Genomic DNA, 27,984 nt, shown 5'->3' on the forward strand with positions numbered 1-27,984 from the left:
TTTGATGCAGATACACACACACATCCATGGCTTCAGTTGTAGCATTAAATAAACATGACATTTACAAATTTTCCACGACTGTAGGTGTGTGTTTTTGAGAATCTTTGGCTCGTGCATTTGGGTGTTTGAAAACTTGTGTTTTTAATTTAATTTGTTTTGATGTCAATGATTTTATGCTACTTTTTGTATGATAACACGCCTTATAAATAACATGCTCGTCCAACACACTGCAGGCGAAACAAACTATAAAAAAAAAAAAAAATTAATTAATTTAATTTCTTAGTTTTTACATTACTTTATAATGCCGCCTCTGCTTCAAATGTTTGATTTGAAGCATTTTCAATCGTCTTGTACATGAAACATAAAAATATTTAAATTATGATTAACTATGGACATAAAGGCATGGACAAGTGGGGCAAGAAAATGCCGCCCAATCTGCCACCATACACACACACACACACAGCAGCAACCAGAGCAGGATGGATCCATGTTGTCATGATGTTTCCAGCAGATTCTGATCCTACCATGTGAATGTGGAGCTGAACTGGAGACTCATCAGACCAGCAACGTTTCTCCATCTTCTATTGTCCAGTTCTGGTGAGTCTGTGTGAATTGTAGCCTCAGTTTCCTGTTCTTACTGACAGGAGGGAACCCGCTGTGGTCTTCTGCTGCTGGAGACCATCTGCTTCCAGGCTGGACGGGTTGAGTGTGTTCAGAGATGATGTACTGCACACCTCGATTGGAACCAGGGCTTATTTCTATCATCTCCAGTCTGTCCACTCCCCTCTGAAATCAACGAGACGTTCCCATCCAGACAGCTGATTCTAACTGGACTTTTTTTTTTCAGGTCGTTTTCTCTAAACCACAGAGACGGTTGTGTGTGGACATCCCAGGAGTTTCCTAAACAACCACGACACCTTCAGTCACCTAAATCCCCTTTTCTTCCTCACTCTGATGCTCAGTTTGAACCTCAGTGCACCATCTCAAGTTGCTGCCGTGTGATTGGCTAATTAGTTATTTGTATTAACAACCCATTGAATAAAGTGTCCAGTGTGTATTTTCTGTGTGTGTGCTATTTACACACCAGCAGCTGCTGCAGATCTGAGCTGCCTGCCAGGAAACTGTTCTCAAAATAAACCCTAAAACAGGAAATTCAACAGGAAGGACTTATCTCTACGTAGCTTCATGTGGTGGAAATGAAATCAAGCGAGGCAGAAAAACTGATTCAACACGAGCCAAACGGGGAGGTGTGTGTGTTCAGACTCAACGCATCTGATTCCAGATCAGCTCTCAACGCCACAAGTCGCTGATTTCTGTGTATGATGATAGAAATGTTCTCCGCTCTAGAAGAACAAAAGCGATCAGCCGTGTTGTTTATCTTCACATCAATTAATGTAGAGGTTGTCTGCAGCCTTAATGAGCTGAGAAGCTGCAGAACGAGACCTGTCATCCACCACGCCACGACGGATCACGTTAACACACACACAGCCGCAGCTGCCTGAAAAAGAAACGGCTGATATTTTTAGGAACAAAGACGGCAGCAGATCAATATATTTGACTGATAAAACAACACCACACGTCAAGACTATCGAATCCGCAGCCGTCCTGCCACATTTACCAAAATGAAATTTCGCCTTGGCGGCGCCGCCTGATCGATGCCAATGCCTCCGAGTTCCCCGCGTTCTGGCGTCCCGGAATGAAGATCGGCCAGGAGAGAAAATCAATAGTCAATCATGTCATGCTGTTTTTGTGGGCCATTAAATAAGGTTCTCATGTAGCACAACTCAACTCAGGCAGTTGGCGCTAATAAAGCCTGCTTTCAAGTTACACCGTGACACGGATGAGACCAAAGGTTGGGAAATGTCGTTCTGTTTGTGGATAAAAACACGTTTATTTTTTAGGATTAAATTTTAAAAAACAGCTTTTTTTTATGTCATAAAAGGATAAAAGCTGATATATTTAACAGACAGGCTTTATTAATGCTTCTACTAAATGCTTCTAATGTATGTAAATACCCGTTTTTCTTTCTCTTTCTGGGATTTCAGCGTTCGTGAGCATCCAGTCCATTAACCTCTTGGAATGGATTTGAGGCACATTCATCGTTATAATTCTCTCTTTTACACTCGACTGACTCCTGCTATGAAATCTGCGGCACGATGACAAACCTCGCTGCATGTTCTGAATGCAGGCCGAGCGGGAATGAGCCGGAGCTGGGAAGTAAAGAGATATAAAACCGGAGGCTTGTTTACGAAGGTGAGAACGTGCGACGAAACGAAAACTTTTCCAGAAAAGCTTCAACGCGACATGACGAAGCTTTACGGGATGCAAACAGAAAGAGGAGGAGAAAGGCAGAAGTCCTGCAGCCTGGAAGGTTTTTCCGTGTGAGAATCAGGGTGTGCAGGTCTCAGATGAGCTGTCGCCGAGACGTTTATGTGGAATTAAAGCCTGGTCTGGAAGTTAAACTCATCCACTTGGAGCCAAATCGCTCCAGATTTGACAGGATTTTTCCTTCTGCGATAAGCGAGTCAGGTGCTGAGGCATCAGGTCATCGCTGAAGTTCTTTTTTATTCTACATTTCTAATTTCTTCAGCATGATATGGTTGAAAACTTTCCTGCTCCAGCTGCAGTATCTGGATTCTCATCGCTGCTTAACTTTTTCTCCAGCTTTACATCAACTCCTTGTGTTTGGTGCAGGTGGAAATCGCTTTCCTTACGTCGTGCTTTCCTGTTTCCATCTCAAGGAAACTCTTTTTCCAATTCCTACTTCAGGTTTTTACAGATTTGGGGAACGTTTTATGGAACATATCAGGACGTAATGTCAACCTGGAAGCCAGCTGCACTAAATTATTATGAACCAAGTCGTGCCGTGTTGTATTTTGATCCACCTGTTGCAGTTTTCCTTTCTTTCATCTCTTCCTGCTTTTTCTTTATACTCATACAGTTTGTTCTCATATGGGTTTTTCTGATCATTTATTATGTTATAAACTAGATACAACTAAAATGCACATAGCAGGAAAAGGCAAATACTTTAAACAATACCTCACCCAGCTATTTTCCTCCATTTCTTTCAGATCTGAACCATGCGGTCAAGTAGCCATATGTTCTTCCACCCACCCACCTTCTTCTGGGCATCCTGAAGTGTTTCCTGGCCAGTTTGCATGCATAAGTATGTCTTCACATGTCTTTCTGTAATAAATCCACTGGAAAATTTCTCCCAAAATGCCTCAGTTGGCTTATTTCATCAGGAAAAAGCAGCAGATCTACTGTAGTCCCTCAAATCACATCTGACCTCATCAGAAATGTCTCTCTGAAGACAACATATTTAGATACCCAGGGCTAGAGAGTCCCAGGTGGCGACCTTCTGTTTCTCTGGACACCAGTTCCAACATGTATCACTGCAAAAAAACACCTTCCATCAACTACAGTTCAAACCCCAAGCCATTACGAGAACATCACTGTCCACTTTGGAGCTTCTGCAAATGTCTCCACTTCAAGCAAAACCACACCAACCATGTGTCGTCTGAAAGGAGAGACTCTGCTGATGACAACGATGTTTTTCTTTACTTCTCTTCGGCGAGCCGAAGAGAAGTAAAGAAGGAAAACAATCAGAAATCATGTCTTACTTTTGCTGTTTTGTGGTGAAAAGTTTGATAACAGCTTTGAAAAGCACTGCTAATGTGTCTCCTTTGTCCTTGTTTGGCATGAATCATGGAGATGCTGGTTTCCATGGAGACGATGAAGGTTATATCATGAAGTGTTAACTCTTATGACCTATCATGAGCTTCATGTCTCTCTGGATCCTCGTGGTGAATTTGAGGGCTATCCCTGGATATTAACATCTGCTGATGGGTTCTTCACATATTTACCTGTGCAGCAGACATTCACTCATTCATTTTCCAAATCGCTTTGTCCGATTAAGGGTTGTGAATTCTATCTTAGCAATCATTGGGCAAGAGGTCACCAGTCCGTCGCAGGGCCACACAGAGAGATAAACAAGCATTTACACTCACTCCTAGGGACAATTTAAAGCAGGGCTACTCAGTTAGATATTCAGGTTGGCCAGATTTTAAAATACAAAAAATGATCAGAGCCAGTAAATACAGTAATGGAAAATAAATCAGTAAAAATAAATAAATTTATTAAATAAAGAAACATTTACATTTTGAAAAGTAAGCAGTTTATTAATTTTTCTATTTTAAATTAAGTCCCACATGACAAGGGCAAATGCACAAAATAAAATAATAGAAATTCCAGTCAGAGCCTTTTTTTTTTAACCTAACTTTTAGCATAAAAAGGTCATATCAAACTAAACTTCTCGATGTGGTGCCTCCTCACGTTATAATCCTTACACACCGCCACACACTCATATTAAACACATCGGTTTGGCGCTCAAATGTGACGGCAAAATAAACAAATACATATCAGTCCAGGTGGGGTTAAATCTGCGGTTTTCAATGACAAAAGAGCGACATGTTTGCTTGCGCCACAACTTCAAAACACAACAACACGCTCTGGGGTTAATGTTGCTAAGCAACCAAGTGTTGCATTCATGGTCTGCACAACTGTAGCATTTTAGGCTACTTAATCAGCAAAGGAATGACTGAAGGTTCTTGATTATTATCTCTATTTTTTTGCATAATCTGGACCACATAGAAGTTGGTTCTGGGCGGCATGTGGCCCACGGGCCGCCATTTGAAGAGGCCTGGTTTAAAGTAACCATTTCACCTAATATGCATGTCTTGGTGGGAGGAAGCCAGAGAGAACCAACGAGAACATGCCGATTCCACACAGTAAGGCCACTGTTTGAGCTGATGTGGAATATTTCATACTATTTTGATGCAACATGGAGGACACAGCAGCTGATTAGCAGAAGAGACTACTTTATCACACAGACTGACATAGCTTCAGTGTGGAACAAGGAAGGCCTCTCTTCAGAAGAAGCCCTCTGCTTATGTTGGCCCATCTCTGCAGCAACACTTCTTTACATGGGAAGGCAGGTTGCTAATTATACACTGTCCAAGGTTAGATACCTGTTGCCTGTTGTCCATACAGTTGCCATGTTACTGAAACAGATATTGTTTACCAAGTGCAGAAGTTGACCTTGCATTTAATCTAACGTCCACAAAGCCAAGGATCGAACCAGCAACCTTCTTAGAGGCCACAATGCTAACCACTAATCGCCGTGCAGCCTGCGAATACTAACTCCTAGATGAACTGGGCCGGTGTCTGGAAGGAATGTGGTGATTTTTATTTAAATTTCTACTGATTTCAAGATTACTTTACTCTGACACAGAACTGCGTACTTTTGTACAGAAGCGTAGAGCTGTCATCCTAATAAAAACATGTTTGGGCCTTATCACGTTATAACGTGATAGTTTTATTGTAAAAACGTAAAACGTATCTGAAAACGTGAATGTTACAAACCCCCAGCTTGCCAGTGAAAGGGGGAGAGGTTTGTGAGCATTAAACCCACAAATGAGTTCTTTTTAAATAAAAAAGTGTTTATTTGCGGGCGTGAATGTTGTTGTCCGTGACAACCAGGCAGGAATAATTAATATAACCAACACAAAATTGTAACAGGCTTCACGTCACACCCTGAACAACAAAAAGGGTGACAAACTATTCACAACAAAACCACAGTTATTTAAGACAGGTCACAAAACACCCCTACTGGGCTCACAAACACAAAGATACAAAGTACGAATCCGCACTACACCCCAAAACCACTTTCCAGGCTGACAACCAGACAAAGTGAGGCAAACTGAGCCATCAACACTCAGCTGCCCTGAATGATCGCCAGCCTGCTCCTTAAATAGAGCTGACGAGCTGAAGATGATGACGAGGCAGCGAAGGAGCAGTGCAGCCAGTAGCAGCGTGGAAACAAGGCAGTCAACCAATGGTCTAGTGGAGATCACACAGTCAGTTTTGCATCACAAGTAATAGGACGTAACAGTGAACATTGGTCATTTTTTACTTTAGATGAGGAACTTTGGTGCGGGGTGGATAGGAGATCACAAATGGCTCCTTTACAGGACTTGATAGAGTTTTTCTTCATACTTAGGTTGCGATATTGTGAAATTTTGGTGCTTTGGAGCACTTTGGGTGACATTGTAATACGTATGCGTACTTTAAGGACCGTTTTAAAAGGCATGGGTCTGTACAGAAGGAAGAATGAGTCCGGTCCTCTTGACGTGGCATCATTTCTGATTGAAACTTGAACGGCACGAGAAACGCTATGAATACAAACTACATAATCTTAGTTGCATTCAAGTGCCATCCATCTCCTACCGCTTATCCGGGGTCGGGTCGCTGGGCAGCAGCCTGAGCAGGGAAGCCCAGACTTCCCTCTCCCCAGCTACATTTGCCAACTCTGCGGGGGGGATCCCGAGGCGTTCCCAGGCCAGCCGAGAGATGTAATCCCTCCAGCGTTCAAGGTGTTTTACGTTTTCACAATAAAACTATCACGTCATAACATGCTTCCGTACTTTTGCGCTAATCTCACGTCAAAACTTTCTTTTCAACCTTTTCAAGTCTTTAGTTGTGAAGATATACTTTTGTTTATTTCATGTGTCATTTTAGACAGGAGGCAGAGAGTTAGGCTTTGTGAAGAAAAGGTTACGGTACACCCAGAACCAGTCCTGTAAGCTACCTTCACGCTTTCCGATAAGCACAATAAATGAGGAAATTGGAACCATTTTTAATCTGGAGCTGAGAGAGCTGCCAGTAACGCTTCATCTGTCAGTTTCACAGCCTTTTAAAACACTGCAGTCAGTAAAAGCTTGTTTCTGTAAAGAAGAATTGATCTGTGCCTGCATTTGCAGCCCCCAGCACAGTGCTGTGTGGAACTGCGTGTTGGTGCTGGAACCAGTAAATGTCCACGACTGCTGCATTCATTTGATGCATTTAATCCATTTCCCGCTGTAGACAAAAGCCAGATATCAGTGGCTGTTGGTGGGTTTTTCTTTGTGTCCAGAGTGAAAAAGGTTTAAGTCTTGACGCACATGTTCAGCAGCAACAGACACAACATTTACAACATGCTTCCAAAAGTTTCAGTGATCTTCTGCAGGGAATAATGATGGAAAACTTGCTTCAACATGTTCTGATGCACCAGATGGTTTTTCTTCATGACATGTGGGAAATACTGGAACTGACTGGATGAAGCATCTGCATGGGACTTCACATCTGCCTTTAAGAGTTGTGCAAAAGCTGAAGTAGCGGTCCACCCAGCTCACTGGACGCCAAAGTGGGTGTGGCCTTAAAAAAACTGAATGAAACTGATGAGGATTGCTTGTAAAAATCACAAAAGGAGGCCAAGATTTCCCAAAAACCGTCGAGAAAAGTGACAGGTGTGAAGCTTTTGTTTGCATATAAAGGAGATCTGAAGGAGTCAAAGCATCAAGAAGTGCAGCGATCGCTTTGTTAGCTTCGGCTCCAAAAACAAAACTGAGGTGAAGAAGAGAGGAGAAATGACGAAAGGTCGCTGCAAACCTAAAAAGCACCAACCAGGCCAGAAATCTGGCTGTTGTGATAGACTCAGACCTGCATTCTGAAAAGCACATGAAGGGAACAACACAATCTTCCTACTGTCACCTGAATGCATCAAGGCGAGGAGATCTGATGCCACAGCAGGACCTGGAAAAACTAGACCAGGCTCCAAATCCAGGGGGCTTGACTGCTGCTAATTCACACTCTGCTGATCCAGTCCTCACTTAAACAACTAAAGTGGACCACATCTGTTCAGTTCTGAGTTCTTTACACCTGACTTTAAAGTTCTGTTGCTGGTCTATGAAACTCCCAATGGACCAAAGTACACCAGAGGCCTCTTGACCCAGTATTAAGCTACACTACCAGACCCTCTAGTCATCTGGATCTGGTCTTTTATCAGTCCTCAGAGTCAGAACCAGAGCTGCCTTTTATCAGAAACTCGCAGAAAGCCTCGGATGAGCTGGAACATCCAGGTGAAAGACCCTCCTGCTCTCAGCTGCATGGAAATCTGCATTTTCTTTTTTTAAATCTGCATTTTCTTTTACCTGGAATGGATCTGGATTTTGGTTGTTTTTATCAAGTGTTCTTTCCTTTTTCTTTCTTTCTTGGTTTAATTTTAAAAGAATGCTTATTTTCTAACCGTAGAAAGTCTCTGTAAAGCACTTTGAATCACCCCGTTGTGGAATTGTGTCGTAAAGATAAACCTGCCTTGTTGTGGGTAAATTTGAAGCTCATTCGATGATAAAAGCTGGAGCTGCTTTCTTGTTTTACTCGTCCAGATTTTGTTTCTTTCACAAGAAGCTCACCAGAACGCGGAGGAAACAAGATGCGACACAGATGCAGAGTTAGCCTTCATTAGCTCTACAGTGTTGAACTCTAACCAGTCAGATGAACCAAGAACAGATGCAGAACCAGGATGAACTTCTGTGTTTTTCAGGCAACTATTTGAAGGTTTGCTTCCCGTTGTGTGTGTGTGTGTGTTTTTTTTTCTACCAGAGAAATATTGTTGAGTTCTGAATGTCCCACAGCGAAGCCTGCAGAATTTCTCCTCTCTCTGATGTCAGGTCTGCAAACACCAGCAGAGAAAACACAGTTTGAAACTGATCACCATCAGTCCGTTCCTGCGTTCCCGTGCTTTTGGTTTGGATTACAAATAAGCCAACCACCACATGCCTGGAGCCAAGTTTGACAGAAAACCTGCAAACTTTGTCTCAGACATGAGATGGTTGATCTCTCTATCCATCTTTACCTTCTCTAAATATACTATACTGTTTCCAAAAGGCCTGAAAAAGCACCTTTCAGAAATCCAACCCCTTTTTTTTTTCCTTTTCCTGCTTTGGTAAAACCTGAAGCGACCTTGTCAGTTCAGGTTTAGCAGCTTTCCCTCTTCACTCTGACTTTCTGCTGCGCGGCTTTTATAACCTTTCACAAAGTGCTCCTGACAACATCTGTCCATCTCATGACCTTAAGCAAGGCTGCCTTTTGATTACAGTTGCCAGCAGATGATTGAGCGCTGGTGGAGTAGTGGGGAGCAGCTGTAGGTAATTGACCTCCACCTGTGTGTCCGTGAGTGTTTTCTACATGTGTGAGGTAAAACGTGCATGCACAAGTTTGTTGGCATTTTCATCTAAAGTTGTGCAAAATGCAAAATGTGAGTTAAAGAAAGAACATCTGGCATGAGAAAGAATCGCTCCCTCCTGTTTTATAACATGTCATGAAGAGAAAATGAGATGTTTTCTTTTTCCTAAATACTGAAGGCAGAACAGCGACTTTTTAAATCACGACAACGGTTCTACATGTGATATGTTTTATAATCAAACACAAGTTCTCGGCCTAAATGTCATTTCACATTAAATCTCATCATGCTCTGGCAATACCACAAGAAGCAGAATCAATCAGAGAAGTGTGTATGATACGGCCGACCTTGTCACGGCTGATGAGTAATGTTTATACCGCGAGCAGAGCAGCAGCGACCTCCTCGCTTCACACAATTAACGATGACCTATTCCCAGTCTGCAGCGGTCTGCCAAGCCTCAAAACAACCTGAAATCATCACGGCAAGCTCGCCGAGTGTTTCCGTGCCCATCGGCAGCCGTCGGCCTGCCATCACACCTGGAGTTCTGGGCAGCTTTTCAACGGCGCGGTGACCAGACTGTGTTCGCTTGGTGCTCGCGTGAGCCAGAGATTCTTTGCCTTCAGCTTCTCTAACCAATCTGAAAAACTGTCAGGAGTCCATCAGGTCTTATGTAGCCTTTGTTAATGATGATTTATTCCATTTTTCCACTATGTTTGCATGGTTTGGCATTCAGGAGCTGCGTGCCCGTAGCATCAGTTTCCTCACATTTTTATCCAACTGAAAAACAGTGATGTGTTTTTCACTCCTCAAGGTATAAAAATGATGTTTATGCCCATCAGGAACGTTCTAGCTAATGGCTTTTTTACTAAAAACATCAAAGATAAACAGCAACCTGGTCTATATTTCCAGGCCTAATACACTCAGACAACTGTTATGTTGCAACCTGGACCCATCTGGATACTTAATGGTTGGGTTTTAAATATTTACCCCCCTCTGTCTGCATCCAAACTCCTAAAGCAGCTCTTTAAAAGGGAAGTTTGGTGGGTTGAGTAATCGTACTTTTGACACACTTTAAATGTTTCATTTGCAAAGATTTTTAAGAAAGAAGATGGAATAAATCTAGCTTATTAATACGACTACTAGTAGTATGATTCTTGTTTGCTTTGTAAAGCTTCAGACACCTCGGACATGGATGCAAAGCTTTCCGAAGGCGAACACAGGACTTGTTTAGCAGAACTTACAAATACCTTAAAGCAGAAGGGAGCAGATGGCGTCCAAAAAGAGGGGAAATTCACTCGTTTGCTCAGCTCTAACACTGGAGTCTGACATGAAATAACACGAATGAATCACCTGGGTGTGGTTCGGGTTCATGACGCTGACATTTAAAATGGTCTCATTTGTTTTTGGCTTCTTAAAACTCTCTTTTGTTTCCTGTCAGGCATGAAGCAGGATGACCCTGGAGCCTGGATTCAATTAAGTTTGTTTAACAAAGAACATATAGATTCTCGGGCATCTTTAGAAGGATTTGTTTGTTTGCAAAGCAATCCCCTCTGCGCTCCGGCAGCACAATTAATGCAAAGAAACAAGTGAATTCAATTTAAGGCAGCAGCTGTTATGACTCACAGTTCATGCATTTTTAATCTCTGTGGATGTAAATCTTGTGAGATAAAAAGAAAATCAGTTGCAGTCATCAGTAAGGTTCTGCTGCTTCTGTTTATCAGCTGGACCTGCTGGCGGGAGTATTTGCCCTTGTGCTGGGGTGAGCCCATCTACCACCATGTCATTAAAGGGCCATTTGCAGTTGGAGGGGCAGGTGATTAAAGTGTACTTTGGCTGGCCCTCGAACGCCTCACGATCCAGGAAGCCTCCAGTAATCCTTCTCCCCAGTCAGTGTGACCTAGCGGGCTCTGCGAGGCCCAGTTAAGAACTCAATCCTCTCTCATTAATGGAGATAATGACTGTGATCAATCTAAAGTTGGGGACGGGCGAGCGGAGCCCCGACAGCAGAGCAGGAGGAAGAGAAATAAAGAGATAGAGATTGAGGACAGGTAAAATGAGGGATAAGAGAGACAAAAGAGGATGGAATTAGAAGTCAGAGAAAGACGTAGAAGAGTTAAATGAAAGTGAAAATGGAAAAGTCTGATCCCGAACAAACGGGTGAAAGAAGGAACGAAAGGTAAGCAGGGGAGAAACTGTGAGAGGAGAAGATAACATTAAAGACAAGTAATTGAATATCGGACATGATGAAAGAGGGAAACTGAGAGGGTGGGAGAGCTAAAGGCAACAATGACTGACAGAATTAAGACAAGCGCAGTTCAGGACAGGTGCTTATACTCTTTGAGACAAGACACAACCTCCTCTTTCCCTCCATTTGTGCCGCTCTCTCCCCTGAGATTTCCCGAGGAGATGGAGGAGAAACTGAGCTCTGAAATCCTTCCACTCTGCTTAAGCTTTCAGACAATCACAGGACTCCCCAGAGACCTTTCTACCTTTCTCAATGAAGCTGGATTAGGCTCTTTAATTAAAATCATTGGGCTTTATTGTATGCTGTCACAACTTAAAGGACAGAAATCCCTCATGGCTCTTGAGTTCTGTCAAATTTCATTCATCCTATGACCCCCCCCCCCCCCCCCCCGCTTCTCTTCTTGTCAGTATTCAAAGTAAGTAAATGAGAAAAGGCATGTCTGAATTTCCCATTTAAAGACTGCTGGGGAAATAAAAGTCTTCAGAGTATGCATCTTCTTTGCAGAAAAGAGGAAAAACTACATTATCTCAGCATCAGGACTCTCTGATTTAAATTCACACTGATTTATCTCTTCTCACTTTCATGCCGAAGCAAATGATCTGCACCTAATTTCTGCTGGGAAGAAACGTCGCCGTTCCAGATCCTCCTAAATGGGAACATTTGCAGCATTGTGCAGGTATGGAGCCAATCCAATCACACACTCGTCAGATTTGCTGCCATCTCAGACGTCTGCTGCCATTCCCCCCCCCCAACCCCCTGCTCTGACACGGACACGGGAGTTGTTTTTTTTTTTGCGGTGAAGGACAACGTCGGAGGGCATCAGCTGCCGAAGGCTTCCTCTGGTGGACAAAAAGCTGAGCTGGCCTCCCTGCAGCCGGCTCCATTGTACAGCTGCTGTCAGCGCTGGCATGGCTCCCTTGAAAATCTGCTCTTTAATAGCTAATATCAGGGTACATTTCCTCGGGCACTGGACTGGAACTGAGAGATGGCAGGCCGTGCTGTGGGCATTTCTGCCTCTACTCTTGTCCTGCTGTAAGGACACACACTCTCAAAGTTAACAGGCTGCCGCTGAGTCATTCAGTTGATATATACCTCTCTTTTTTTGCAGGTAATCATCCTTCTTGGAAAATATGGATGGTAAATGATAAAGAATTGGATTGTATTGTCAAAAATCTGGGAGTTTACACTTTTATAGGTCAATTTTCTTCTGTAAAACAACCTTTAAATCCATTTCTTTACTTTGTTTTACTTTGTCAATTTATAGTAGGGAGTTAAAGACAAAAATATTCAATTATTCTACTTGGAAATTTGGTGTTTATGGTTAAAACCTGAGCTCTTTCATCACCTGTTTGTGTATTACTAACTACTTTGTTCAGGATTTGAATCACACACTGGCTCATTTTGGGCTTTGCAACTCAACTTCCCAGGTCACGTGCACACATTAGTGCACAGCAGCATGATGAAAACTGGGCTTACTGCCAAAACAACATTCTGATACAACTCTTTTATGCGGTTATTTTCCCCAAATTGTCATTTCTCTACTATCTAACTGTTTTTGTTGTGTAATGACTTTTTTTTTTTTTAACAATAATCTGAACATGTGCTCTGTATTGTTTGTAACTGTGGCGTATTTCTGTGTGTATCAGAGACTGCAGATAGAAATAATATCAGAAAGCGACAGCCTGGTAGAAAGCATTATGTTCTGTGATTAAAGCTGCTGTACATCCCTGTTCAATAAACTAAACTGGAGGCAATACAGTCAGAAAAATCTCATTAAGAAAATAATTGAACAAAGGTTTAAAATAGATTAAAAACCACAAAAACAAGCAACGAACGAACGCCGAAGCTTCTCGACGCCGAAGCTACTGGACGCCGTAGCTACTGGACGCCGAAGCGACTCGACGCCGAAGCGACTCGACGCCGAAGCTACTCGACGCCGAAGCTACTCGACGCCGAAGCTACTCGACGCTGAAATGACTCGACGCCGAAGCGACTCGACGCTGAAACGACTCCACCCTTAAGTTACTCCACGCCGAATCTACGTGATGCTGAAATGACTCGACGCTGAATCTACTCGACGCTGAAGCGACTCGATGCCGAAGCGACTCGATGCTGAAGCGACTCGATGCTGAAGTGACTCGATGCCGAAGCGACTCAATGCTGAATCGACACGACGCTGAAACGACTCCACCCTGAAGTTACTCCACCCCGAATCTATGTGATGCTGAATCTACTCGATGCTGAAGCGACTCGATGCCGAAGCGACTCGATTCCGAAGCTACTCGATTCCGAAGCTACTCGATGCCGAAGCGACTCGATGCCGAAGCGACTCGATTCCGAAGCTACTCGATGCCGAAGCGACTCGATGCCGAAGCGACTCGATGCCGAAGCGACTCGATTCCGAAGCTACTCGATGCCAAAGCGACTCAATGCCGAAGCTACTCGACGCCGAATCGACTCGACGCTGAAACGACTCCACCCTTAAGTTACTCCACGCCGAATCTACGTGATGCTGAAATGACTTGACGCTGAATCTACTCGACGCTGAATCTACTCGACGCTGAAGCGACTCGATGCCGAAGCGACTCGATTCCGAAGCTACTCGATGCCGAAGCGACTCGATGCCGAAGCGACTCGATGCCGAAGCGACTCGATGCCGAAGCGACTCGATTCCGAAGCTACTCAATGCCGAATCGACACGACGCTGAAACGACTCCACCCTGAAGTTACTCCACGCTGAATCTATGTGATGCTGAATCTACTCGATGCTGAAGCGACTCGATGCCGAAGCGACTCGATGCCGAAGCGACTCGATTCCGAAGCTACTCAATGCCGAAGTGACTCGATGCTGAAGTTACTCGATGCCGAAGCAACTCGATGCTGAATCGACACGATGCTGAAACGACTCCACCCTGAAGCTACTCCACGCTGAATCTACTCCACGCTGAAGCGACTCGATGCCAAAGCGACTCGATGCCGAAGCGACTCGATGCTTTAACGACCCAGTGCTGAAGCGACTTGACACTCAAGCAACACAAAGCGACCTGATGCTGAAGTGACTCGATGCTGAGGCGACTCGACGCTGAAGCGACTTGATGCTGAAAAAAACTGTATTACAGTTTTACAGTACTGACTTTCAGCTGAATGATGAAATAAAACACCACAAATAAAAGGCATGATTACACATGTATATTTGATAACTGGAGCTCATCCGACCAAAAATAAATGTTCTTTTTATTTAAGAAACACCATGAACTTACAGAAAATGAAGCTACATATAACCTGAGAGCGACCTGACTATCTCTGAGAGCTACTTACTCTCTCAGATGAGTGTTTTCAGGGGAACTGAGCTCTTGTGGCTCCCAGTTATTCAAACCCCGATGTGGTTGAAGTTGGGTAAAATCTTTGTTCTCAAGCTGAGGTATGCACCTAAAATCTCCTTCCTGTACTCCTGGCTGCAGATTCTGTCCTCTTGGCCAAAGGCACAAACATGTTGGTAACAGACCAGAACTGATCAGACTTTGTATTGCAGCTGGCTGAACTGTGTCACCATGAGATCAGGTTGGTTTTTATCACACACTGATTAACTGAAGGTTGAGTTTCACTGGTGAGACTGAGCATGACCTCTCTGACATCCACTTTAACAACTACTCTCATTGTCTGTGCTCATCTCCCAGGTATTCACCACCACCCCGTTTCCACCGACCAGCAGATGAGTCAAAACTCCCAGCCAGGGTGGGCTCAGACGCCGATCTGCTCCAGCCTCAGTCTCACCATCCCGGAAGTCAGTCACCAAAACTTACTCACTAAAAACTTTCATCTTAGCCAAGTCGTTGTAAAAGCGACAAAACCCCAGAAATTGTTGCAGAGACCAATACTGATATCAACTAATACTGATATTTTTGGAGCAAGTTGTGCCATTCATTCATTCATTCATTTTCTGAACTGCTTAATCCAATTCAGGGTCGCGGGGAAGCTGGAGCCTATCCCAGCTGGCTTTGGGCGACAGGCAGGGTACACCCTGGACAGCTCGCCAGTCCATCGCAGGGCACAAGTTGTGCCAACCATTGAAAAATATCTGAAAAATTACACATGGAATCTCTTATATTTTGTCAATTTGAGTTCAAATAAAACATAGCTGCAGAGTTTGATATATAATATGTGCATGCTGTGTAAAGGTTACGTCAAAAAAGTTCAAACTAATACTGATCATTTCCGATATTGCATTTTTTTGTGGATACCTGCTGATAATTTTTGACATTTATAATATTTATTTATTTTGATTCTTATTTGTTGTTTTAATTATGTGTGTTATTCTGTTTTTATTGGTGTCATTTATTTCAGCTGCATTAATTGTTGCCCTGCGGCTGCTTTGCTGTCTCGTTGTTCCCTGAAGACAATAAAAATGTTCAAACTTCCGACTTTGCTGCTGTTTTTCTCTGAAGCACAGATGTTTATGTTGTTACTGACACTCTTTGGAACTATTTAACATGTCTACTCTGATTCCTGCAAACTCACTGAATGTTTCAGTGATTTTATGGACCTGCAAGGTTCATATTCACACCTAATATTTCCGGTGTGGATAATTTTGCATTGGGAAGAGACTTTTTTTGTAGACCTGCTTTGAACTCCTTCATAACTTGTTGGGAAGTAATTTCAGACAAAAGGTCTCATGATGAAGAAGTGCCATGACTCTTCTTCATTTAATAAAGTTCATCTATATCTACATTGAAAGACAAAAACTTTTAACAAACAGTCAAGTTTCTTTCTTCACAGTACGGATAAGTTTTAGCTGTTTTAAAACCACTTTACACCCCCTCCGTCTCCCCGCTTCCACCTACTCTCCCCATGACCATTACTCTTCGCTGGATTCAGCTTTTCATTAGAGCGAGTTTGGCGCCCCTGATGTGCCATCAAATACTTCACCCGTACAGATAATGCAGCATTTATCCACATCCACAATTAATTCTACTGACATCTGAGCACATTAATATTCATCAGCCGGTGCCACTTGTGACAAACCGCCACCCCCGTGTGCTGCAGATATGTAGCTGAGATGTGCTGGGTTTTTTTTAAGGGTATGATTAATATCTTCTTGTCTGTTCAGGTTATCACGGCTTGTTGTTTTAGGTCTCTGAGCTCTCTGCCTGCATGTAATTAAAGCTGGACTTGCAGTATGTGATTTTTCTCTCTCTGCTAAGTGGAATAAGAGTTTCACACCAAGGTGAGTAAACAAAATAAGAGGGGAAGAGAGACGAACTTTAGGTTAGTGTAACATTTAGCAAATATTTAAAGCTAAGTTAGTCACAGATAATAATAAAACTGCAGTAAATATTCGGCTAATTACATAAAATAATTATGCTGTTTTCTTTTATACATCAACCTGATTGAAGAAATTTGTTCCTTTTTGGTTACTTTTTGGCTTCTGCTAACATATTCACATCTCAGAGGTTATTTTATGCCACATTTCACCACAAGCTGCACTAACAAGGCTTTTGTGGGACTATCTGTTGCTTCTTTCCACCACAGTCATAAACTCCCTGCACCATTTGTCTGCATGGAAAACAAAACAGACATGCAAGAACACCACAAAATGTAATCTGTTAATTCCTCCTGGGACAAGACTTTGTCTTTCTTGTGTGCATTGACACAAAAAGGAGCTGCATGTAGCAGGGGAGGCGCTCGGTGAGTGATCATCCAGTTGAAAAGGGGACAAAGGTTTGCATTTAGGGTTTGACAGTTGAAGTGATGACAAGACTGTCATTCAGGAGACATAAATCTTCTCCATGTAAAGCTTCCCTTTTATTTCCAGGTGCTGTTGTAGCAGGTTCAGGCAGTAAAAACACAACATAGCTCAGTTAGAAAATCATCAAATGTTTAAAAATCTCTTTTGGTTTACAGAAGAGCTGCTGGTACTAAAACTAAAGTAACCTTCCAACAGCTTCAGAGAAACTTTATCAGCACAAATGGCATCTCATTTTTTTATTTCTTCATATTTTACTATGTGATCAGGTTGATGGAAGTCGCTGATGATGACGATGATGATGATGATGATGATGATTCAAAGGCCTTCACTGGACATGCTGCCTTTTCTCAAAGGATTGATATGTCTCTGTCAGGACCTGTGTGTATGTTTACCTGTCAGGTTAATGTGTACCTGTGTAAACAGCACTGGTTAATGGTATTAACCCATAAAAACAACAACCAGTATGTTGAGCTCGATTAATCAGAATCAGATTATGAATTTTCCGGAGCTTTTCCATCATTATGCTCCCTTTGGTCCCTCAGGTCAGCTGATCGGCTGTTTCCAGTCGTCCCCAGCTCTCAGCATTAGTTCAGGGGGTTTCTCTATCTGTCAGTGTCAAGTCAGACACAGAGATCCTTGAATCCGCAACATAGTTTTATTTATTCATTTATTTTATTGTATTTTTATGTGATGAGGGTCAGGGGAGAGCTAGGGTTGTGTGTTTGTGTGTTATGTTGTTAAACCCTTTGAAATGCATCAGTATAAAAAGGGCTATATGAATAAAGTTTGATATGATTTGATTCATCTGTGCACCTGAGCTGCAGAGCGACGGGCCTTTGCTTGTTCGCCAGGCTCCATTTTCATAAAAAATTATCTTAAAACTCACTTTTACTCTTTGGACTTCAAAACAAGACTTAATCTTATTTGGTTTATAATTATTCAATACAGTTTTTATTCTCTGGAATAGATTATTTCCAACCATTTTTTTACAACTTTATTATAGTTTATTCATTTTAATTTTATTTGTGTTATTGTGATTTTAATGCGTTTGATATTTTTAGTTTATTTATCACAGATGTTCTGGACTTTGTTCATCTGTGGCTGGTGTGAAAGTGCTTTAAAAATAAACTGATGATGAGAAACTATGTAAATTAGCCAAACTGGAAAGAAAAGAAATGAACCTTTAATGTGCCTTGAATTATTCTGAATTTACGCTCTATTAAAACTCTGTTCATTACATCACAGAAAATCCGTTTCCCAGACTGCATAAACACCTCTCAGTTTAGATTCATCATGCAGAGGTGAAAACATCAGGTTACAAAAAACCCAACTCTACGTTGCATAACCCTTCAGATGGGAAGCATTCATCACGAGCATTCCTCACCTGTCTGAGGTCACACGATGAAAAACATGGAACAGGTTGGCTTGGGGGAAGCGTGAGTGTAAGTCGCTCCATTCAGCACTTTAAAGTTGTGTAACAACAGAGAAATGGCTCCATGTAAGTTATTAAGATGAGCATTTAATGAGGATCCATGTGCTGAAAAGAATCAGATCAAAATCACCAAATTTTATAATTCTCTGACACGAGTCATCCTGTTAATCATTAACTGCTTACAGGATGTTTCACTTCAACTTAAAAAAACTAAGTAAGTCATATTTAATAAATCTGCGAATTTGCTGCGTCAGCTCCAGATAAACGCTTCTGATTTAGACACCGTGGAAGAAGATTTGGATCGAGGTAAAATTAATCCCAGAGCGTGATGCTACAATGTGTTTCCAATTCCTTTTAAAACTTTTTTTATTCCCACTGGAGAGGAAGACAGCCCCGGGCCTAAGTTTATGACAATTTCAGGCATCTTAAAGAATATCACAACGCGGGAAAACAGCAGGACTCCTCAGCAGCACCTCTGCTTACCAGTGTGGAACATTAAACTATCAGCATCTGGTTCCTGTCAGGCACTGGAAGTTGCACTTATTTTTTGTTTATCCTCCAAACATCTTCCGAAACACCACAGAGAATATTTTGCTTTAAACACCTGGTAAGATAACTGGATTCAAACCGCCACGAGGTCGCAACATGAGGAGTATCAAGCTACAGAGTCAGCACACAAAATAATGTCAGTCAGACGATGGGATAAAGGGCAAAAGCTGAATACAAACCCAGAAGAGAAGCACATAAACTGGAATACATTTGACAAACTCATTAATCTGGTTAGTAAACAAGATTTTTATCTGTGTCTGATTGTTCAACTGGTTCTGAACCCTGAAGAAAATCTGCAGAAACGACTCCCAAAAATGTAAAAGTAAGAGAGAGGGTTCATTTCCACCAATCTTTATCTGTGTTGATGTGAAAAACAGCAACACTTCTTCCACTGGGGTGTCTGTGAGACGAGCTGCTAGCATCACCATGCTAACCCCCAACTGGAGCAGCAAATTCACCAGTTTTGGCAAACTATCAGCGAGGTCTGACTTCTGGATGATTATATCTCCAACTTTTAGCAAACTAACTGTTTAAAAGCCTGGATTTGATCTCTTTTTTGTGTGTGTGTGTGTGTGTGTCCTGTCCAGCATTTAGGCAAGCAGAATGATGGTCTGGATGCTGTGTTCTGCTGAGCAAATTTACTTTGCCAAGGGAAGCTTTATAGAAATAATGATCCCCTTGACTTTCTGAATTTTTATTTTATTTCTATATTTATTTTGCGTTATTGTTTGCATTGTAGAGTTTGTACTGGTGGACCGGAGAGGACAGAAGAAAGACAGAAAGAGAAAGAAGAGAAAACACCTCATAGGAAAAGTAAAAGAGATAAAAAGAGAGGAAAAATAAACTAAAAAAAAAACCCAGATGTATATATACATATATATACATGGATTTGATCTCTTAAGGCTCCGTAACACAGCTGCTGATGTGCATGGAGTTAAACTTTACTCGACTTTTTGCTAATAAAGATTGCCCGGTGAGCGCTATCCACCTCTGGTGATTCAACAAAACTGAAAATATTATGACGCATTTAGCCATTGTAAGGATATTTCACAAAAAATTAAGATATATGATTTAGCAAGTCAGTTTAACTTTGCTAAACTTGACTTTAAATTCCACCAACTCTGTCTGCTCGGATTCAATTAAATCAGTCATTCACATAGTAGCGTCCACACATTTCTGTGTTGTAAAACATGGTGGATAATGCATAGTTTCCAGCTTGTATTGCTAATAAAACGCTAGTCTGTTGAATTATCATAACGATTAGCAAACCCTGCTGGTTTTTCAAAAGCAGCTACAACTCAATTACAATTAACTTGTGTATCTGGAAGCAACAGAATGAGGCTGGATAAAGCATCCAGAAAGGTCTTTCACAGCCCAGTGAGGTTTCAGGCATGCATGGATGATGCAGTGTGCACACACTTGGCCCATGGCCTAAATTTCAAGGTAGACTGGAGGATCATTTTGTCACGTCTAACATTTCTGCAAAAAGCAACATGTTTGTCCCTTTGCTGCACAAACTGGTGGTCTGCATGAAAATGAAAAAGTAAGACCAGCTTGTCACAATGTTTTTTGCGGCTTTGGATGATCTCTTTTCTCCTGTGTGTCTTGTGGGACTTCTTAGCTTTGAAAATCTAATATATTATCACAGAGCAGTTGTGCCCACTGCCAATCACACCAGCACACGCTTGATGTAATCAACACAAAGCCCATCCAAGTCTAAAGTAATTATAAGCCCTGCGCTGCAAATCTCACATGCCAGAAAGGTGGATTTCAGGGTCTTATGTTCATTCAGCAGAAGCTCTGAGGCTATTAAAAGAAAAAAGAAAACAAAGGTGTGTGTGGAGGGCAGGAAAACACAGACCTTTCCTGTCAGTGCCGTTAGGGACCTGTGAGGTGTTGGTGCTCTTGGCAATCTCCTGGTTGGCAGTTTCCTTGGTGACCACCGGGCTTTTGAGCTTGCTCTTCGGCGTTTCCAGGGCTTTTAGCTTCTTGGCATGTTTGGTGCCCTTGTAATGGGCCAAAGCCTGGTTCTGTGGAGGGAACAAATAACAGGCAGAATTAACAGATGAGTGCAGCTACACACAGAGCCAGGATGAAATTAAACCTGAAAACAAGTCCATGAAGCAGGCTAAACATGATTAACAGGAGAAACTTGATATTTTTTTTATTGTTTTCATTCAGTAACTTAGCAAGTACAAAAAAGTATTTATGATTCTTGACTTATTGAATGTCTCATGAACATCATAAGATGATCTGATTGATGCATTGCTGATGCAGTCACCCAAAATCTGAAAGCAAAACAAGAACCAAATCTAAACGTGGAACTTAATTCATCACTTTTAATATTCTTTATGTTTCCGTCACTGGATAAATGGTCGAATCAAAGCAAACTTTATTTATATGGTACTTTTCGTGCAGGATAGCAGCCTTTACATAAAAAATAAGGTTTATCACAACAACAAATCAAAGCACACACATCTCTGGTCTGTCACACACATATATACAACCCCAACCCTCTAAAACAAGCAGCTTTTAACTCCTCCAGGTACCAACAGACACGAGTGGCTTTCTAAACTGATAAATCTATTGATCTGTTTTTGTTTTAGATCATAAACACAATGTGAAGTCATTGGATGAGTACTGAGAGAGGAATTAGTCTTAGTTTCTTCTTTCTTCTTATCTTATTTCTTCTCAAGGCTTTAACTCAGTCTACACTGTCCTTTCTCTTTTTTAAATCACTTCTTCTAAAAGAATTAATTGTGCTCTGCATATTAAAGCCTGCTTTTGCGCCACGGTGCCCTCTGGTGGCAATCAATCACGATAAAGTACACATAAATTTAAATTAAACTGAGGCAGCTACACTGACTCTACAAAATATCTGTAGAAACTAACATATCATGAGGTGAGGAAATGGTATCCTTTCACACCAAGACCACTGTTACGTGCAGAACACTTACAATCTCTCTTCCCTCCCCAGGTGTTGTCTCGCAACTAAATTTGAGATCAAGTGCTCAAATCATTCACTGGATGTCCCCCTTTAAAAGAGCCGCACACCTGGAGGCTATTTTTCTTCTGCTCATTTGCCATGGCATGAAGCAGGTATGTGGGGAGGCATGTGGACTCGGTAAGTTACATATTCACACATGAAGGCCAGAGGTTGTTGCACGCCTTGTATATGTTTTGGTTAAGTTCTGTTCAGTAGATTAGTTATTTAGGAGTTTTATTTTGTTTGGTTCTGGTTTACAGGAAGCTTTGGAGTTAGTTCTTGTTTTGTTATATTGTTTTTCTTGATTTGGCAAAACCTAAAATCCCATCCTCCCCCAAAGGTTCCATAATTTTGCCACAATGGATTCCTGCTCTAATAAATAATATAATCTTCTACAACTTGTCTCCATCTGTGGTTACCAAGAATGTAACGACAAAAGTCACCACTACTGGAACCACCTAGACCCAGTAGACCCTCCCTACACCGCAACCATAGGGCTGCAGCGCAGGGCGCCGACCTGCAAGACGGGGAAAGTCACTATGGCAACAACCGTGCAGTCAGAACAGGGGGGAACTCCCGATGTGGAAGCCCCCCACATGAAGACAACATTGGATTTAAAAATGGTTACAACAAATGAAACCAAAATGTTTGTAATAAAAATGAATAAATACAAAAATGTAAACATAAAAATGGAGGAAATTTCTAATTTTCTGGTTGCTCAAATGTTAGCAGTTGTAACAACCCAACCGCCCCCTAATGAAGCTAATCGCTTTTATAATAATAACTTAAAAAAGCGGTAAACATCTGCGATTTGGAAAGTATGACCCATGAAGTTTGATTCACAGAGAAAGCTGTTTGGTTAGTCCGAACACGTAGAGCCACCAACATTCACCTTCACCGCAGTCTCATCCAGGCACTCAGACTGGGGGGGACATATGCAAAGACTTTGAGCTGCCCTTGTTTACCGCTGCACATTTCCCTGCACACTTCGCCTGTGGCAGGAAAGAAGGAATCAGTAGGGATGCAATTGCCTCTTGGAATAAATAAGTCTGCCAACCTGAAGCCACAAGGAGTTGCTGCTAGACATTTTTATTCATGACCCACAGTGGGAATAAAGAGCAGTTGTGGTTGTGTGTGTCTCTTTATAATAAATTCAGCATTTTCCGGCTTTGGAAAGTGTCACTACTATGATTGAGAAAAGTCTCCTTGCATTTAGTTTCAGGTGCAGAATGTAGCTGGGAGTTCTCTAATTCACCCCGACTATCCACGAGCTGCGTGCGAGCACTTGGAAAGGTACATTTGACAACTTAATCGAATGACACAAGGAGTTTGATTCCACGAGCGGCATGAAGCGCCCATCAATCCCCAGCTGAGTCGTTATTTTGGCAAAGATTGTGAAATTGCTGGACTGCCTTTAACATTTCCCTTCGTTCTAAAGAGCATTTGGGATGAAGCATGACTTTTTCAAATGGAGCACACATCTTGTCCTGGCATGAAACTACTCATTTTAGCCATCATTCATCACCCTCCAGGTACGAAAGACAAAATTTACAGTTTATCATGAGAGTCCTGTGAAATGGATGGGTGTTTAATGCGTCCACTGCAATAATTCATCTTTCATTAGAGCACTAAAGTGGAAGAATAGCCTGGATTCCAGGTCTGGCACACATGCGATTAAACTGGGATAGAAATAAATTGTTTTGTTGTTCAGAGAAGAGGAGGACGTCGTGCGAACAATGTTTGCTTTTGCATTTAGAGGCTGTTGGGAAATGAAAGGTCACAGTTTTGGTCACTTATTTCCTCATTAACAACCAGCTTAGAAACAAGCTGACCCTCCTGCATCGTACTTAGGCCTTCATCTTGCCAGTTAAAAGAGCCCGAAAGCTTATTTATGCCTGTATTTGAGGTTTTTTGATCATGCACAGGGAAACTCAGGAAATAATACAGCACTTTGAAAGACAAAGCTCTAGTCATGAGATTAAAAACCACAGTTTAATTTAGAATAATTGTGCATATTCATGCTTTTTTTTTAATATGGAAAACAGATATAATGAAGAGAAGTCATCTAACTCTGCAGGTGATGTGAGAAGAAATTAAAGTTGAGAAGAAAACACAAATTAAAATGAATAAAAGTGTCGCTCAGAATTTTTTTAATTATAAAAAAAAAAAAAAAAAGTTCAAATGAGCTTAAATGTTTATTGTTCTGCTGCTCATTAAATCCAACAATAATTAGCGGTTATAATGATTTATTTCCAATGACTAAAAAATCAGGGAAGGTAAAAACTGTTTCAATTATTTATAGAATCGCTCATTTCCTCATTTTTAAGTGAGTTTCTTCTCCTGCGATGAATTAAATTGTTTCCCACTTTTATTTGTTGTGCTGAGTTTTTATCCAGTCATAAATCTTGATGACCCAGTTTCACCTCGTACGTAGGAGAGATGGCAACTGCAGACACATGGATGCAAATAATGGAGAAAGTCTGCCGTGAAATCTGAGTGTGGTTGGAGGTCAAAGCTGCTTGGTGTCACTGCTGCATGCAAGCAGAAATCCACATTCCTGCAGATGAGATTAGACCTCCAGAATAAATCCAACTAAAGAAAAAAAAACACTGGTAATAGTTTCAACCCTGATGTCAGAAGAGTCACAATCTGACATAAATATGTTGTGACTGATGACTGAACTAAAGTTAAACAAGCCTGTTCTTAAAAGTGTGTGTTCCTGTGCAAGCAGCCTGCAGGCAGCACCTGCTTTCTGCTGAGTGTTATTTATATTCTCCCCTCAACAGACTTCAATTAGATTTTCCTTTAATTGGGCTCCATTAAAAACTAATTATTCCTGCATGGACTGTTGCTAAATTACTGAATCCAGATCTGAAGATATATTTTCGAGGAGGAGATTTGAATGCAAGGATACATGTTTTATGCCAAGAAGAAATGTTAATCATCAGCTGAAAACACCTCAAGTATAAATAAAATGCTAAAAAAAATGTGACACATCATGCTTTCCATGGTGTGTATTTATATTTGGAGTATTTTGTCTTGTTATTCAGGGAAATGATTTAATTCAACTCCACTGAGTTTCTACTGACGGAACAAGTACGGATGTTCACAATAATAATAATAATAGGAAAAAGTAAATAACCTGTAGTTTATTTTAACTTAACTAAAAATACATGTAAATCACATTTAATTCACATGGAAACCCCATGTAAACCACTTGTCAACAAAACATGGTTCACATGTGAAATCCATGTTGACCATATTAAACGTTACAAAACCGCGTTTGCACATGTGGACCACGTGAAAAATGTAATCTACGTGGGATTCACATGTGGTTGACATGTGAATCACATGGTTCTTTACATTAAATCACATGTGAAACATATGTGGTTCACATAGGAGTCATCTGTCAACCACATGTGGAAAAGATGATTTACTCCACTGGGGATTCACATATGTTCCATCCCGTGTAAACCACATGTGACTCATGTGACACATGTGAACCACATGTCTGCACATGTGGCCCACATTTGGTTCACATGTGAACAAACACTCGCTGTGGCACGCAAACACATGATTCACAAGCGATGCATTGTCCAAGAAAAGGTTCCAAAACCAAATATATGCACATTTTCCACCTGTACATGTGACGCATTTGAACACATGTGAAGTGGGGGTGGGGGGTAACTCCAGATGTTAACTCCCTGAGGAAGATGGAGGGAAACTGAACTGTGATTATTTTGTATCGTTTGGTCAGAAAGAAGAATAACTGATAGATTTTAGATCTTATAAATAAATCATCATTTCTGGTTTCCATGGCTGCATCGTTGACGTGGCGATGAACAGAAGTGTGAAAACGATTAGGCGGTGCGTCACTGATGGTCTTTTCAAAAGCTTGTTTTACCATTAAAGTCTTAATTAATGACCATCATGTAAGGAACATTAAGTTGGAGACTCTGCTTTAATCTCCGTTTACTTGCAGGGTTTCGCTGAATATTTGCTGATTTGCTCCTGCAGCTGCTATAAATATACATATAAAAAGTAAAGCAAGAGGCTTTTGTTCAACATATTAATATAACAAAGATGCAATCCAAGAGGAAACCTTACAGGTGGTCAGTGTTTTCTAGTTTAATTTATTTTGGGAGTTTTTTTTGCACATAAAATCATATCTGCATGATGCAAATTCAGTTGTTTCTTTGAAACACAGAAGCTATGAAGCTCTTCATGCTTTCTATTTTTGTCTGTTATATTTAGAGTCTAAAGTGTTTGATCAAGACGTTCTTTGGGCTCAAATCCTGGTTTTATTGTGGTTTTTAGTGTCTATTTATGACAATTCTTTCCTTCCTGCTACAACCTTACACATACGGAGAACATCGGCTTTTTTAGCTCCAACATCGAACAAGTTATCATACTTGATCTTGCTCCTGTCCCACTAATCCTTCCCTGGAGGCCAGAATTTGCAGAATAACTTAGGCTCCGTACTTATTTTTGCTTTTAAAGAGGAGATGAAGTGGATTCAGTTTGCGAAGAGCCCGTTTTTAAGAACAACACCGAGACGCTGACGGGTTCACTGACAGGAGCTGCAGTTACGCCGAGCAGATTGCTTTTAAGAGTTACTGATCACACACTTCAGAGGGTGGTTTTATCAACTTTCACTGTAGAAAGCTGTAATTACTTCAGGCTTTCATACTCTTTCCATCAAATAAAAGACACTATTGGAGCCCAGTTTTCAGCTTATGTACTGTGGTGATTTAATGTTCGAGTCATGTTGACTCTGTTGTCATTCCAGTAAAAGTTCTTCTTCACCTCCCATTTAATCCAACATGGACTACTATAGAAAAGAATCCTTCCTACTTACTTCATTCATGGTCTGAACAACATTCAGAAACTGTTGAGGTTTGTGGAGGTACGGGGTGCCAAATGCAGGACAGAGAGGCAGACAAGGTGCAGGAACAAGATTTAATCCTCAAATAAACTTAATGGAAGACAGGATGGAAACATCACAGACAACTACAGGCAATGAACCAGCACTGAGAACAGAAACCAAGTGGTATAGAGACAGAAACAGAACAAGACACAGGTGTATTAAATGAAAACAGATGAACTAATGAACGGTGGGCAAAAGACATGAGGAAACTAAACAAGGAAAACTTCTAAATAAAACAGGAAACAGGAACTAAAAAGACTAAACAAACTCCACAACATGGCAGAAATGTGGCCATATGGACTGAACAGAGTTTTTAGGATCCAGTGAGGATGTTCACCGATGAACTCAAATACACCCCCGTTTACAAAGTGACTTAACCCATGAAACACAAAAACTGGGACAAATGAACCTCTCCCTCCCCATGGGTCCTTTGAAGATTTTGGCTTGAAAATGACATACTCAAATACAATTGCATATTTCTCTGTGATTATACACTCTACATAAACTATCTTGGTATCAAATTAAAGCTAACACTTGTGGGATTTTATCTGAAGTGAAATCACCACCACAAATGTTACTGTTTTAAGGTTATTGAAGATGAAACATGAGAAAACTTTTATATTTTTTTCCTCGCCTAAATAATTTTTGCATTTCAAAGTATGTAAAAGCTTTAAAAATTGCCACTGAAGGCAAAACACCCAGAAAACCATCCCTCAATATGAGGGCAGTACCTGTGCAAAGTTTCATGCAGCTGATGCAAAGCACAACAAAGTTACAGGGATTTGAGTAAAGAGGTGGCCAGGTGTTTTTCAGTTCTGCACAATTTGGCACCATGACTACAGATTTACTGCGATGGACTGGCGAGCTGTCCAGGGTGTACCCTGCCTGTCGCCCAAAGCCAGCTGGGATAGGCTCCAGCTTCCCCGCGACCCTGAACTGGAATAAGCGGTTCGGAAAATGAATGAATGAATGACTACAGATTTAAATTTTTTAGTGCATTGAAGCTTAGACATGACCCAACTTAATCTACAGGTCTGA

The 27,984-nt window shown here is 41.4% G+C and overlaps 1 protein-coding gene across 1 annotated transcript in view; it reads right to left on the reverse strand.

Annotated features, from left to right (window-relative positions):
* Nucleotides 1-27,984, reverse strand: part of znf385d (zinc finger protein 385D) — a 126,342-nt gene that overhangs the window by 22,257 nt on the left and 76,101 nt on the right. Inside the window, exon 4 of the mRNA XM_079240813.1 lies at nucleotides 20,895-21,063. Coding sequence (XP_079096939.1) covers nucleotides 20,895-21,063 — 169 coding nt within the window. The remainder of the gene's footprint in view (nucleotides 1-20,894; nucleotides 21,064-27,984) is intronic.

Source organism: Telmatherina bonti (genome assembly GCF_933228915.1).
Source record: "Telmatherina bonti genome assembly, chromosome: 5".
Classification (NCBI taxonomy): domain Eukaryota; kingdom Metazoa; phylum Chordata; class Actinopteri; order Atheriniformes; family Telmatherinidae; genus Telmatherina; species Telmatherina bonti.